This window comes from Lissotriton helveticus, chromosome 9, assembly GCF_964261635.1.
Source record: "Lissotriton helveticus chromosome 9, aLisHel1.1, whole genome shotgun sequence".
NCBI classification, from domain to species: domain Eukaryota; kingdom Metazoa; phylum Chordata; class Amphibia; order Caudata; family Salamandridae; genus Lissotriton; species Lissotriton helveticus.
The window spans coordinates 138895603-138909661 of NC_136070.1; the positions used below are offsets into that span (position 1 = coordinate 138895603).

General features: G+C 47.3%; 1 protein-coding gene across 2 annotated transcripts in view; it reads right to left on the reverse strand.

Moving 5' to 3' along the window:
* Nucleotides 1-14059, reverse strand: part of LOC144781029 (cytosolic phospholipase A2 epsilon-like) — a 162345-nt gene that overhangs the window by 78846 nt on the left and 69440 nt on the right. For both annotated transcript variants that reach the window (XM_078659646.1, XM_078659645.1), the window contains exon 8: nucleotides 7282-7451. In XM_078659646.1, the coding sequence (XP_078515772.1) occupies nucleotides 7282-7451 (170 nt within the window). The remainder of the gene's footprint in view (nucleotides 1-7281; nucleotides 7452-14059) is intronic.

Here is a 14059-nt window from a genome sequence, read left to right on the forward strand (position 1 = left end):
ACTCCCTGACCTGCAGACCCAAAAGTCACAAAGAGATTATTTGCTTTTCAGAAAGGTAAAGACCTTTGCAAGTAAATGAAGAGCGCTCTCCTAACATCTAGCAAATGCAAACGTTCTTCTTCTGGAGCTGAAGAAGGGGAAAACTGACATCCTGTGCCCAAACCAAAGGAGTAAGAACTTTTGGAAGAGAGGTAGGCTCTGGCCTTAAAATAACCTTGCCTTCCAGAACAGTCAGGAATAGTTCCATGCACAACAAGACACCCTACTCCACTATCCTCCTAGTAGAGAACTTAGGGGCCCATTAGGATGGTGGGCGGATTGCCCCCGCCAGGCTGGCGGTAGCCACCGCCGGCCTGGTGGGGGCAATCTGCCCGCCATCCTCAGCTAAATGACCCCCGCCATATTAGTATGGCGGGGGGACCGTGGCGGACGGAAAGACTGTCCGCCGCTTTTCCGCCCCGGTCGCTTTGCGACCGGGACGGAAAAGGTCCAATATGGTGGCGGTGTCTAATAGACACCGCCAGCCATATTAGCACGGGCTGTTTGAGATGCCTTTCCGTGGCGGCGATGCCTCCACGGTAATACATGCGGTCTTCACTTTGGGGGCCCCCTGCGGACTCCCAGAGTGAAGGAGAGGTGGGGGTGCACACTGGGGGTGCCCCCTGCATTTACATAAACAAAGCGACAAGCACCGCGCGGTGCCTGCCGCTTTGTTTATGTAAATGTGTCACATGCATTTTTTGCATTGTGGCGGGCGGTGTTGAGAGCACCGCCCGCCACAATGCTAAAAATGCAGGATGCGCCCGCCACAGTGGCGGGCGCATCCCAATACCCCTCACGGGACCCCCGCCCTTATGGCGGGCGGTCCCAGTCACCGATGGGATGGCGGGCGGACTAAGTCCACCCGCCATCCTAATGACCCCCTAAATTGTCAAAAATGTGATATCCACTGACTTAAGAGGATCAAATGGATGCTCTTGCAGAACCCGATGAACTAGTGGTAAATCTAAGGGAGGATTTAAAAATCTATGGAAAATCATTTTAAGAGTTGAGATCCCTCGCTCAATTTCCAAGAGTTTCTCAAGGTCCCTTAAAAGCTTATATTGCTGACGATTGAAATCTGAGGGTTGAAACCGACTGTGTTATTGAAAAACCAACACTGGCTCACAATTCAATGGGTAAACGGACTGTGACTCACACACTTTTGAAAATTCTTCCTGTGTTTAAAATAATGTTTTATCAGGGAAGGGCTATAGGAATTTTAAAGGGTTTCGACTAAATGAAAAGGGAGACCTTTCCGCGGCAGCCCATCACTTTTAACTTCTAAACCAAGAGATGTAGTTGTTTTGGAAGTAGAAGAGCAGCAGAAGTGAACTCATCTGCATGCGAATGGCACTGGAGGAAGAAACCAAAGAGGACACAATATGAGGTAGTCAAGGAATTAAGATCTCCATGGCCTGAATGGAACTGTGCAATCATCTTCTGAATCCCATCCCCGAGTTATTTTCTTCAATAAATTGGGAATTAGAGAAAAATGGGGAAAGACATGTGAGTTTCCATGGTCACTCTATTGACAACGCATCCACTCTCCATTTTCCCCTCTCTGAAAATCAGGGACAACATCTTAGTAGTTGTGCATTTTTCTTGGGATGTAAATATATAGTAAAAGGTGGTCACAAACTTTCTGCAGATTTCTTAAAAAGCCAGAGGAGCCAGAGACCTCTTCTGAGTGCGGAAATGTCCTGATGAGGTGATCTGCTGCAATGCTGTCCACTGCCTTGATGTAAGACATTTACATTTAAAGATATCATTTTTCTGCCCAAGAGCTCAACTAAAGCTCTACCAGACCCATGGATCTTGTGCAGGTCCCTTTTTGATGGATCAGATCTGAGACCATCACTATTTTATCTCTTCTACTTAGTACATTATTTGATTGAATTTAAGCTTGGAATCTCTTTCATGCTCTTGCAAATGACGTTAGTTCTCTCCAGCTAGAGGAGTGGAAACGTTCTGTTAAAGGTCAACCTTTCTAAGATGACTAGTCTCCCAACATGGCTCCTCATACAGAAGAATGTGCACCTGTTGTTATAATGCAAGGGTATCCTGGAAGAGCAAGTCCTTCCACCAAATTTGTTGAATTCTGCCATCATTTTAGGGCTTGATCCAGCTGATATGACTAAAGAATAGGGGCTGTGAATACTGGGGAGGCTAGTGATCAATATGTGTATAGATGCAACAGAAGAGGATACAGATGAAGATGGGGCCCAAGAAACATAACAATGCAAGGAGCCATGAGGCCCTGAAGCCGCAGTAACAGTCATGCTGGTGTATGAGCTATTCCAAGTAGAGAGGTGAGCAAAAGATGAATGGTTGATGCTTAGTATTCTGGAAGAATGACCATGTCCAGGTCTATCCCAAATCTTGCAGCAATAAAAATCGCATAATTGAAAAGCTTGATCATACATTGTTTTCCAACAAATACGGAATCTATCACAGTTGAGGCAGATCTCAATCACGTCCAGGCCTTCTCCGTCTTAAAACTCTGATAGAGAATGAAGGGGCTAGTAACCTAGATGCGAATAAACACTTCAATATTGAAGATTCAGGAGGGCCACCAGAGGAACAACCACCTTTGTGAAGACTTGAAGTGCTGACTTGAACTCCGAATGGTAAGACTTGGAATGGGAAGTGTTGGGTCTAGACACAACATCTGAAGACCATTGGATGTACTGCAACAATGAAATATGAAAGTATGCATCCATGAGATTCACTGTTAACATAAAGCTGTCGACCTGGATCAGTGGTATGATCTTATGAAGGGTTTCCATCTTGAATGGAACCACCTTGACCGACTTATACAGGAACTTTAGGTCTGTTACCATTACAAATCTTCCTGATTTGGGTCTTGAAAGTTTGATATAATAGATGCTTGTCCCTCTCCCACATTGTGGCACTGGAATGATAACTCTGTGTAGCTTTCAAAAAAGCCAATCTCTTCTCTGAATCATTAGGCCAATTGGCTATATTGAGTCTGGAACCTAGAAGGGTAGATGATCATCTTCCTTGATCACTGCATCTGAAGTAGACCTTTCCATATTTATTTGGAATAATCAGATTCAACTCCAACAGGAATATGTGAAGTATCCTTAGCATAGTTAGGAACAAGGCTGCTGAGAGTGGGATCTTTGTTTATGTTTCTGCTTTACTACAAGAGAATCTTGCCACACGGTTTCCATCTCTTCCAAGGGATATAGTGTTCCCATGAATCTGGGCAGATTAATGTTATCCTGGTCATTTTATTCCCTCAAAACAATATCCATCATGTAAGGGCAGATCGGAAGATTTATCTCTGGAGACGAAGTAGAGCTGGACCAGGATGATGAGAAAGAGGAACCCTCTAAATGCGTTTATTTTCTAAAATGCTCCCCTTGAAAATTTGTGCCAACAATGGCTTACAAATGACAACAATGACTTTACGCAATATTTACCCCTCAATTTCTCCCACAATATTGTGAACAGCAGGTAGGCACTCAGCAGAAACCAAACGTCTGCTTTACTATTGCATTACTATTGCATCAAGTGAGTATACATATGACAAAACCACTATAATTTTCTAATCAAGATGGAAAGAAAAACAACTTAACCCCTTCACTGCGGGGGTAATTCCCCCGCTGTGCTGGGAGAGAGGGGGGCGCGCACGGCGCCCGCATGCTCATGAGGCACGGCGCTCCTGTGCTCATGACGAGCTCAGCTCGTCACAGGTGCACCGGCGACCGTGGAACACTCATCACAGCAGGGGAATTCTCCCCGCACCTAAGCGTTACACGGCTCATGACGAGCTGAGCTCGTCATGAGCACCGGAGCACCGTGCCTGATGACGAGCTCAGCTCGTCATGAGCATGGAAAAGGTTAAAGATGTCAATAATTCTTAACCGCTGACAGCCAGCAGGTACTTCAATATAACGGGGCTTATTTACAAGCCCCTTGCGCCGCCGGTACGTCACGTTGTGTGACGCCACCAGCTGCGCAACCTGCTGCCCAATATTTACAAGGACAAGTAAGTGGCCGTGACATGGCCGTGACATGGATGTTGCTGGGGTGTTCCCATGCAACACCCATGTATTATGATGCATTTCCGGATTTACAAGAAATCGTAAACCTGGAAATGCATCAGAATGCTACGCCAAGGGTGGCGTAGCGAGGCACAATCTCCTCGTTTTTTCCTCTTTCAATGTGTGCTGCATTCTACAGCATGCATGGAAGGAGGGCATCACCCCAATCTCCCCACGATGCAGGCATCCTAGCACCCTGGTGCAAGGGTGCCTACGCCAGCGTATGGCAGCCGATTGTGCGCCGGCGCAGGGGAAAGCACAGGGATGTGACATATTGTTGTAAATACGTTGCATCCCTATGCTTTGAAAGTGACTCAGTGCGGCACAGCCAAATGGCTTGCAGCATGCACTGAGACACTTTCATTGTAAATATGGCCCAATATTTTTAGGCCAACCGATGGTTCATCACAGAATGTTCACATGGCACACAAAATCTCAATGACTATGCTGCAACCCATGATCCCACAGCAAGAAAAGTGGATCATCTCGTTCCTTGCCGGAAGAACACAGAGAGTCCGCCTCCCCCCGTTTCGATCCGAGGCCACCGAAGTCATCTGCAGCGTACCGCAAGGATCATCACTCAGCCCCACCCTCTTCAACGTCTACATGAGACCCCTTGCAGCCATCGCACGCCAACACAACCTCAACATCATCTCCTACGCCGACGACACCCAACTGATCCTCTCCCTCACCAGAGACCCTGCCACCACCAGAACCAGCCTACATGAAGGGATGAAAGACGTCGCCGAGTGGATGAAGAACAGCCGCCTGAAACTGAACTCAGACAAGACGGAAGTCCTCATCCTGGGACCATCGCCCTCCGCCTGGGACGACTCCTGGTGGCCCCCCGCCCTGGGCACCACTCCCAAGCCAACAGACCACGCACGCAACCTGGGTTTCATCCTGGACTCCTCCCTCTCGATGACCAGACAAGTCAACGCCGTCTCCTCATCATGCTTCAACACCCTACGCATGCTCCGCAAGATCTTCCGATGGATCCCGACCGGAACCAGGAAGACGGTCACCCAGGCACTCGTCACAAGCCGACTGGACTACGGGAACACCCTCTACGCCGGAACCACAGCCAAGATACAGAAAAGACTCCAACGCATCCAGAACGCCTCCGCCCGACTCATCCTGGACATCCCCCGACGCAGCCACATCTCCGGCCACCTGAGGGACCTGCACTGGCTCCCCGTCAGCAAGAGAATCACATTCAGACTCCTCACCCACGCACACAAGCCTCTCCACGACCTGGGCCCCAAGTACCTCAACGACCGCCTGACCTTCTACACGCCCACCCGCCAGCTTCGCTCTACAAGCCTCGCCCTCGCCGCCGTACCACGCATCCGAAGAGCCACCGCCGGAGGAAGATCCTTCTCCTACCTGGCGGCCAAGACATGGAACTCCCTCCCCACCCACCTTCGGCTGACCCAGGACCATCTCGCCTTCAGGAGACTACTCAAGACCTGGCTGTTCGAGCAATAGCGGACCCCTTCCCCCAAGCGCCTTGAGACGCCTCCGGGTGAGTAGTGCGCTATACAAATGTTATGATTGATTGATTGATTGATTGATTCCTCATCTACTCTTAAACGTTACGAAATATTTACCACTCCGCTTTGCCCCAAGTCCAGCAGGCAGCAAACAATAGGGTGGACACCCTTGGAGACTGAAGCCCGGAAGGAGTCTCAGAATTTTTTATATTCCTGTGACAGTCAAAAGCAGATAAAACAAAAAAGGAGGCAAGCATTGGCAAAGACAATAAGTCTCACCTATGCAAGAGCTATTCCCTTTCCAAATGTCTTTTAGCAATGCTGTAGAGCAGCATGTCTAAAAGTTAGAAAAAAGCTGTATGGCATGGTCAAAGCTGGCCTCGCCATACAGCTCTTATTTCTTATGGCAGTTGGAGGTGAGCAGCGTGGATAACAGGAGGGACGGTGGGAGGCTATGTGCCACATGCACAACAGAAGGTAGGGTGGTAGGGTGCTATGATGCAGCCAGCCAAGCCCACCTCATACTGATTTTTTTTCTTGTGGTGGGGGGGGGGCAACATATACAACAGGAGGGTATGGGTTGGTTTTGAAGAAGCAACACAGACAACAGGATGGTGGGCAGTTGGGAGGGGACTAAGCAACATGGACAAGGGTGTTAGTAGAAGAAAAAGCAACATGGACATGACATGGACATGAGGTGATGAAGCAACACGGATGGGGATGACTGGGGAAGAAGCAAAATGGACATGAATGGTGCATGGGAGGGGAAGAAGCAACAAGGACAACGGAGGAGTAGGAACATGGACAACGGAGGTGAGAAGGGATGAAGTAATACAAACAATGGGGTGGGAGGTGGAAGAAGAAAAACTAATAATAGGGGGTTGGTGGGAAAGAAGCAACAAGGACACAGGAGGACTCTAGACGAGATGAAGCAATCAGTACTTGGTCCATGATTCACAAAAAAGAAGAAGTGAAGCCAGCGTGTGCTGGCCAATTAGGAGGCAGCAAATAAGAGTGAATGAAGCCAAAGAATGATAAGCAATGGACGAGCTCCAAGCCCCTTGTAGTGTACAATATTGCATGCATACGGGCACTGTCTTACGCAAGACCTAAAAAGAAGGATGCTGGGTATGCCAGGTTCTTTATGATGCCCAAGGTGGTTGGGCAAGACTTGTGGTACATCTCGTTTTGTTTTTTGTATCGTTTAGGCAGCTAACCTCACAAGTAATGACTGGGACAAGGACAGAGGACATTGAGGTAAAATGAGACCTATTGTGACATCATTTACCAAATAGCCCCATTATCCCTTCGAAATCACATAGGTTTCCAAGAGTATTAAGGAAAAGTTTGTGAATTCCTATTTCTAACTATGTGAAGACGTAGCTGCATGTGTAAGTGTACATAATGCACATTTACACATTGAGAAAACATCTTGCATTAGTGCATAAGCACTTGGCAACTTCTTTCTCGCACATATATTTTTCATGATGGACAAACCTCCATTCACTTCAACCCCAGCAGATTTGAGTATGTTACCTTCTGATGTCAACCATGGAAATGGTCTTACTCTTGTGTTGAAAGGAGTAAAGTAGTAGTGAGTGTAGACAGCCATTCAGTAGAATTAACTAAATGTGTTTGTATGTAATGTATATACACAAGAATAAATAGCAACTCACAATGGAAACATCTGGGAGGGGGATTCCATCAACTGTGGCAGTCAGTTCTGGGTCCCAATTCTTGACAGTATGGAAGAGGAATGTGTCCACGGGTCGTGAAGAAGAGTGTAAGGTGGTTTTTGCTTTCGGCTTATATGACCCTGTCACATTTAGCAAAAGCTCCTCATTATCTAGAAAAAAGAGACAAAACACAGACTTTCATAACAGACAAATGAGGAGTGTTAAGAGACTGTCAACCAAAAATCCACTGTGTTCATCTGAGTGCTCCATATATAATGATCAGTTGCAGTCAAGTGATCTCTCCTTTTCGGTTCCTTGCTTATAGTTGGAGAGCTTCCTTGTGCGAAATTGGGTTGTTGGTTGAGTGGGGTGTTAACCCTGCTCAAGCAACAGCCACAATTCCCATCAGGGTGAACCACAAAAGTCACTATTATAACCTGTGCATGCGCGTCTGGTGGCTAGGCATCAAAGCAGTCAGGCGTAACTTAGAGACAATGTGTAAAGTATTTATGCAGCACAAAATAGTAATAATGTAAACACAACACAAGTAAAATCCCACACCGATTTAGAAAACTAGAGTACATTTTATTAAATTATTTGACACCAAAATAACAAAAATCCAATAGGTAGGACAGGACTTATGAAGTTTTAAAGTTTAAGGCAAAATGTCACTAGACGCCAAGATGGCGTTCGATATGGTGGAGTGGAACTACCTCTTCGCGGTCCTCTCCTCTATGGGGTTCGGTCCTAACTTTATTGCCTGGATCCGACTACTGTACAAGGATCCGATTGCACGTGTAGTGGCAAATGGCCACATATCACGAGAAATACAACTGGGGCGGGGAACCCGCCAGGGATGCCCTCTCTCACCCGTCCTGTTCGCGTTAGTCTTAGAACCTCTCGCGATTACTATACGGACCACGCCACTGCTGAAGGGCATTATGTGGGATTCGAGCTGGGAGGACAGAGTGTCGTTGTATGCTGATGACATATTGATCTATCTTACTGACCTGAATAACAGCATCCCTAACCTTCTAACCATCTGCACCTCCCATGGCCAAGTGTCGGGCTACACTATCAACTGGTCGAAATCAATCATCTATACCCTCAGGGGTCCTCTCCCGACCCTACCAGACGCATGCACGCTAGAAGTAGCAGTCACGTCCTTTAAGTACCTGGGAATACACATTACCCGGGATGCGGCAGAATTCTCTGTTCACAATCTACAGCCTCCTCTCCTCCGATTGCGAAATGATGTACAACATTGGCAGACGCTCCCACTGACACTATTGGGCAGAGCAGCTTTGTTCAAAATTATGGCACTACCACGGTTTCTATACGTCCTTGAAAACGCCCCGACACTTATCCCCCCCAGCTACTTTCAAAAGGTGACAGCACTGATGTCGGGTTTACTGTGGGGGAATCGGCCAGCGAGAATTGCACACGCGAAACTTAATAGGAGCTGGTATGATGGTGGAATTGCACTGCCTAACGTGCTGTTGTACTACTGGGCGGCACAACTCAAGGTTCTCAATAAATGGATACACGCACCACAGGATGACCCTGCCTTTAAGGCGGATCGGGCCCAACTGGGTACTAACGGCATGTTGGCGCCTTTATACCACAAGGGCATTGCGATGAAACTGTTAGGGCCCACCAAACACACGGTGCAACTATGGTACAATCAACAATCGAAACTCCGCTGGGCGGGGGTAATTACAAAACTGACACCACTGTGGGACACTAAAGCTTTGGGCCATCTGAGGCGTACCAAGGGATTCGATCAGTGGGATGCTATTGGAATTTCGACTGTGGGAGACATGTGGTCCAGGGAGGGGGTGGTCCCGTTCACTTCCCTCCAGCAACAATATGAATTAAGGGACACGGAACGATTCAGGTACATACAGATCAGACATGCCCTCCTAGCGGCGATCCCGCCGGACACCACACCTCCGGAGTCCTCCCCGCTGGAAGACCGCCTGCTCACGGACTGTGTGCTGGAGGGTGCGACTTCCCTAACGTACCGAAAACTGCTTAATAACATACCAGAGCCACTAGGTAAACTTAAGGACAAATGGATGGAAGACCTTGGGGATTTCGATGAATCCGAATGGAATGCAGCTCTGTCATCCCCGCGTGAAGCTGGTATCTCGGCCAGGTTCCGCCTCATACAACTGAAGGTCCTCCATAGAATCTACTACACTCGAGTGACATTGCACAAATTGCAGAGGGCGGATGACCCGCTCTGCCTGCGAGGGTGTGGTGGGGAGGGTACGCTCTTGCATACACTCTGGAGCTGCACATACATATTGAGCTATTGGCAGCGGGTGCTCCGTACCATCGCACAAACACTGAATTCCACTATACCTCAAGATCCCAGGGTGTGTCTGTTGAATGTCTGGGGTCCTACCGATCTACCACACTATGGTAAACTGTGGGTTACGATAGGCTGCATGGTGGCCAAACGCGACATTGCACAAAAGTGGGGTGCGGCTGAGCTCCCCACGCTGGCGCAGTGGCTCAGGAACATGGACACGCTCATGATAACGGAGAGGGCAGTATATAAGATGAGAGATAATCCTCGTAAGTGGAATGGAGTTTGGCTACAATGGAACTCCTACCGAGGGAACATTTGTGATCCGTTGCCAGAGAATGATAGTGAGAGCTCTGATGATGACACTGACACTGACTAATTAAGGGGGAGAGATTCCAGCTATTAGCGGGGGCCCTGCACGAGATGCATTGTGGTACAGGCAGCTGTGGGAGGGTGGACTCACTGATGGATGGTAAGGTGTGATGCACACGGAATTGGCGTTGCTAACAGCCACTTACATCGATATTCCATGATTAGAGATGTGTCGATAGATGTTGAACCATATGTTTAGTTCGTAGTTTTGTTATTTCAAAAAATACAAAATGCAAGCAAAAGTTATGTATGATACAAAATGGTTGCGGAATGTCCTTAATGCCCTGTATACTGAACGTACCAAATGGACAGATTGGTTTTAAGCTTATGAATGTTTTTCTCATTGTAATGAGTAACGTATCTGGCTTTCCCATTTGGAGGCACTTGAATGTAACATGACCGAACAATGCTAATAAAGTCTTGCTTTAATTAAAAAAAAAAAAAAAAGTTTAAGGCAAAAACAACTACCTAAAGATCAAACTGCCAAACATGGACATCTAGTCACGCGAGACCAGGTCACAATACAGCTAGCTTTTGCATATCATTCTTATTAAGATATAGTCAAAAGCATGAATAAAGAGTCTATTGACAACTGTTTTTTGTCTGTGAGCACAAGAACAGAGAGGGGAGTAAGGTGTAAAACAAATAACCCTGTGTAACTTTGCAAGTCTCAAGTGTATTTGATGTAAACCCTCTCTTCCTCACTTCCGTCCCACTGTTATGAGAAGGTGGAACACTGAGCCAAGATAACCTTTCTTCATTTGAGAAGAACCTTAATTTTCCTGGTGTTGTAATTGGCTGATAGATCTACCAGAACCAAGACAGCAGTGTGTCCTCTGTCCTCAATCTCTTAAAGTTGTACTCTCAGATTCAGCAAAGAAGCTTTGCTATCTCTTATTACCCAGAATTCATTTGGTCAGTCAGACAGGCTTTAGTCTTCCAGCGTTTGATGAGAAACTTTCCACTGCACAGTTTTGTTATGGAGGCAATCTCAAGGTCAGCATAAATGAGATGGGTCACTTTGCCACACTCTGCAGGGATTGCACCCACACTTTGTTAAGGAGCAATCTCAAAACTCCTACCTCCAATGTTGAATTAATAAAGGGTACGGTTACTACCAAAGTCACAATGACCTTTTCTTCAAAGTATTTCTCAACAGGGGTCATGATGTAATAAAGAAGTCATCAGTGATTAAGTAACCAAATCAAAATCTCCTATCACAAGAGCCCTCCCGTCTTCAGGTTTCGCGGCAGCAGACCGTCACAGCCTCAGAGGGGATCGAGTCTCCTGCCTGCCAGGTGTCCCCCTCATCCCCTGCTCACTTGCTTCTCCTTATTTTTTTAATTCTTTCACTCAGTCTCACTCCGGTTTAATTCTTTCTTTTTTGGGGATAGTAAATTTGAATACAGCCTTTCCCACCGCTGCGGCCCCTGCGGTCCCTCCCCTCAACACAGCCTCTGCTCCCGCCTCCCTACCTGCAGTCCTGCCCCCTCCCCTACTTGATAGCGGCCACTGCGGGGGAGCGTGTGTGAAACCTTGACCTCCGATCCAGGTCAGCACTCTCCCCAGCAGCTCCGATTTCAGCGCTGTACCACCTCAGCACATGAGCCCTCCCGTCTTTAGGGTTCGCGCCGGCAGCCCGTCACAGCCTCAGAGGGGATCAAGTATCCAGCCCGCCAGGTGTCCCCCTACCCCCCTGCCCACTCGCTTCTCCTTATTTTCCTAATACTTTTACTTGGTCTCACACCAGTTGAATTTTTTATTTTTTGGGGATAGTAAATTTAAATACAGCCTTTCCTGCCGCTGCGGCCCCTGCTACCCCTCCCCCCAACACAGCCCCTGCTCCTGCCTCCCTACCTGCAGTCCCGCCCCCCTCCCCTACCTAATGGCGGCCGCTGCACGGTCAGGCAGCTGGCGCGGAGCTGGCGTGACGAACGGCGCGCCTAAGGCAAGCGCGACTGCGCCCATCCACGACCCGTCCGTGACGAGCGCCAGAAACCCTGGATCCACGACCTTCCACCGCTATGATGACGGCACCCTCCTCGCACTCAACCTCGGAAGACACAGAGACTGTCAACAGGTCTTGCCAACCTCGACCCACGGCCAGTTCACCTGCCTCCACTGCCGTCAGATCTTCACCACCACCCCGGCCTCCAACACCCCCGACGCCAACACGGACGACAGCCTAAGATGCATTCTCCTCAACGTGCGCTCCATGCACAAACATGACATGGAAATCTGGAACCTGCTCAACATCGCCTTCTTCACAGAGACCTGGACCAACGCGGCCTCCACCCCTGGAATGTATGAAGTTACTACGCCATCTATTACCCCGCAGTAGGTTACAACGTGGACATTACATCGTCCGCGTTGTTACCACGCATGGCTTTACATCGCCAGTCATTTCTACGACTTGCGCTAGATGGCACGCTGGATTTAGGAATAGTATAAATTACTTTTCCTACTCTAGTTAGAGCAACAGCAGAGAATGTGTTGGATTTAAAATCCAACACAATCCCTGGTCTTGCGCGCCATCTAACACAAGTTGTTAGATTTTGACTTGCGATGCAATACCATGCGTGGTAACAATTCGGATGATGTAACTTCCGCGTTGTTATCTACCCACGTGGAATTACCAGCGTTGTAAATACGGTTTCCCCCGCCCCTGACATCAACACCGCCATCCCGGATGGCTACAAAATCCAGAGGAAGGACCGACCCAACTGCCCGGGGGGAGCCTTGCCATCGCACACAAGAGCACCCCCCGCCTCACCACCTCCAGCAAAACCTTCCCCCCGCTGAACACCTTCACTTCTAGATCCAGACTAGCCCAAACATCACACTCCGAGGAACCCTCGTCTACAGACCCCCCGGCCCCCGGACACCCTTCACCACCGCCATCACAGACTTCATCGCACCTAACGCCATCGCATCAATGAACTACATACTCATCGGAGACTTTAACTTCCACCTGAACAACCCCAGCGACCCCCACTCCACCATCCTACGGGATAACCTCACCAGCATCGGACTCAACTGGTACACAGACATAATATCGACTCCAAAATATCGTTTGGACATAATATAGACTCCAAAATATCGTTTGGAGAAAATATCGACTGGACAGAATATCGACAGCCAAAATATCGTTTTTAAGGTAAGTGAAGTAATATCGTTTTTAAGGTAAGTGAAGTAATATCGTTTTTATTTTTAGGGTTCAGGGTCAGTTTTGGGTTTTTGGGTAAAGGGGTATTTTTAGGGTTCAGGGTCAGTTTTGGGTTTTTGGGTAAAGGGGTATTTTTAGGGTTCAGGGTCAGTTTTGGGTTTTTGGGTAAAGGGGTATTTTTAGGGTTCAGGGTCAGTTTTGGGTTTTTGGGTAAAGGGGTATTTTTAGGGTTCAGGGTCAGTTTTCAGTTTTTGGGTAAAGGGGTATTTTTAGGGTTCAGGGTCAGTTTTCAGTTTTTGGGTAAAGGGGTATTTTTAGGGTTCAGGGTCAGTTTTCAGTTTTTGGGTATTATTTTATTATATTTTATTACTATATATATATGTTTAATAAATATGAAATAAAAAAATATTTATTTAACTTTCATTAATTATTTAATTATTATAAGTTAATTTAAGTAATTTTAAGTATATTTTAGTAATTAATTATTAATATTAATTTAATTTAACACTGTTTTTAGTAAATACGATATTTTTTACAACTATATTTTTGTAAACGATATTTTGTACTCGATATTTTTGTACTTACCTGTTTGTACATACAAACTCGATATTTTTGCTGTAGATATTTTTTCCTCGATATTTTGGGTAGTCGATATTTTGGTAGTCGATATTCTTTCAGTGATCCGACTCAACTAACTCATCACTACACCCACACACAGATCACCTTCAACCCCATCTTTGCCACAGGTAGCAAACATAGCAGCCACAGGACTCCACATCTGGATCTCCAGCTGCACGGATAAGCTCACCCCACTACGCAACGCCGGCAAACAGCGTCCCAGGAAAGCCGACTGGTTCACCACCGATCTCCAAGAAGTCAGGTGCACCTGCAGACGTCTGGAGAAGAACTGGAGGTACAGCAAGACT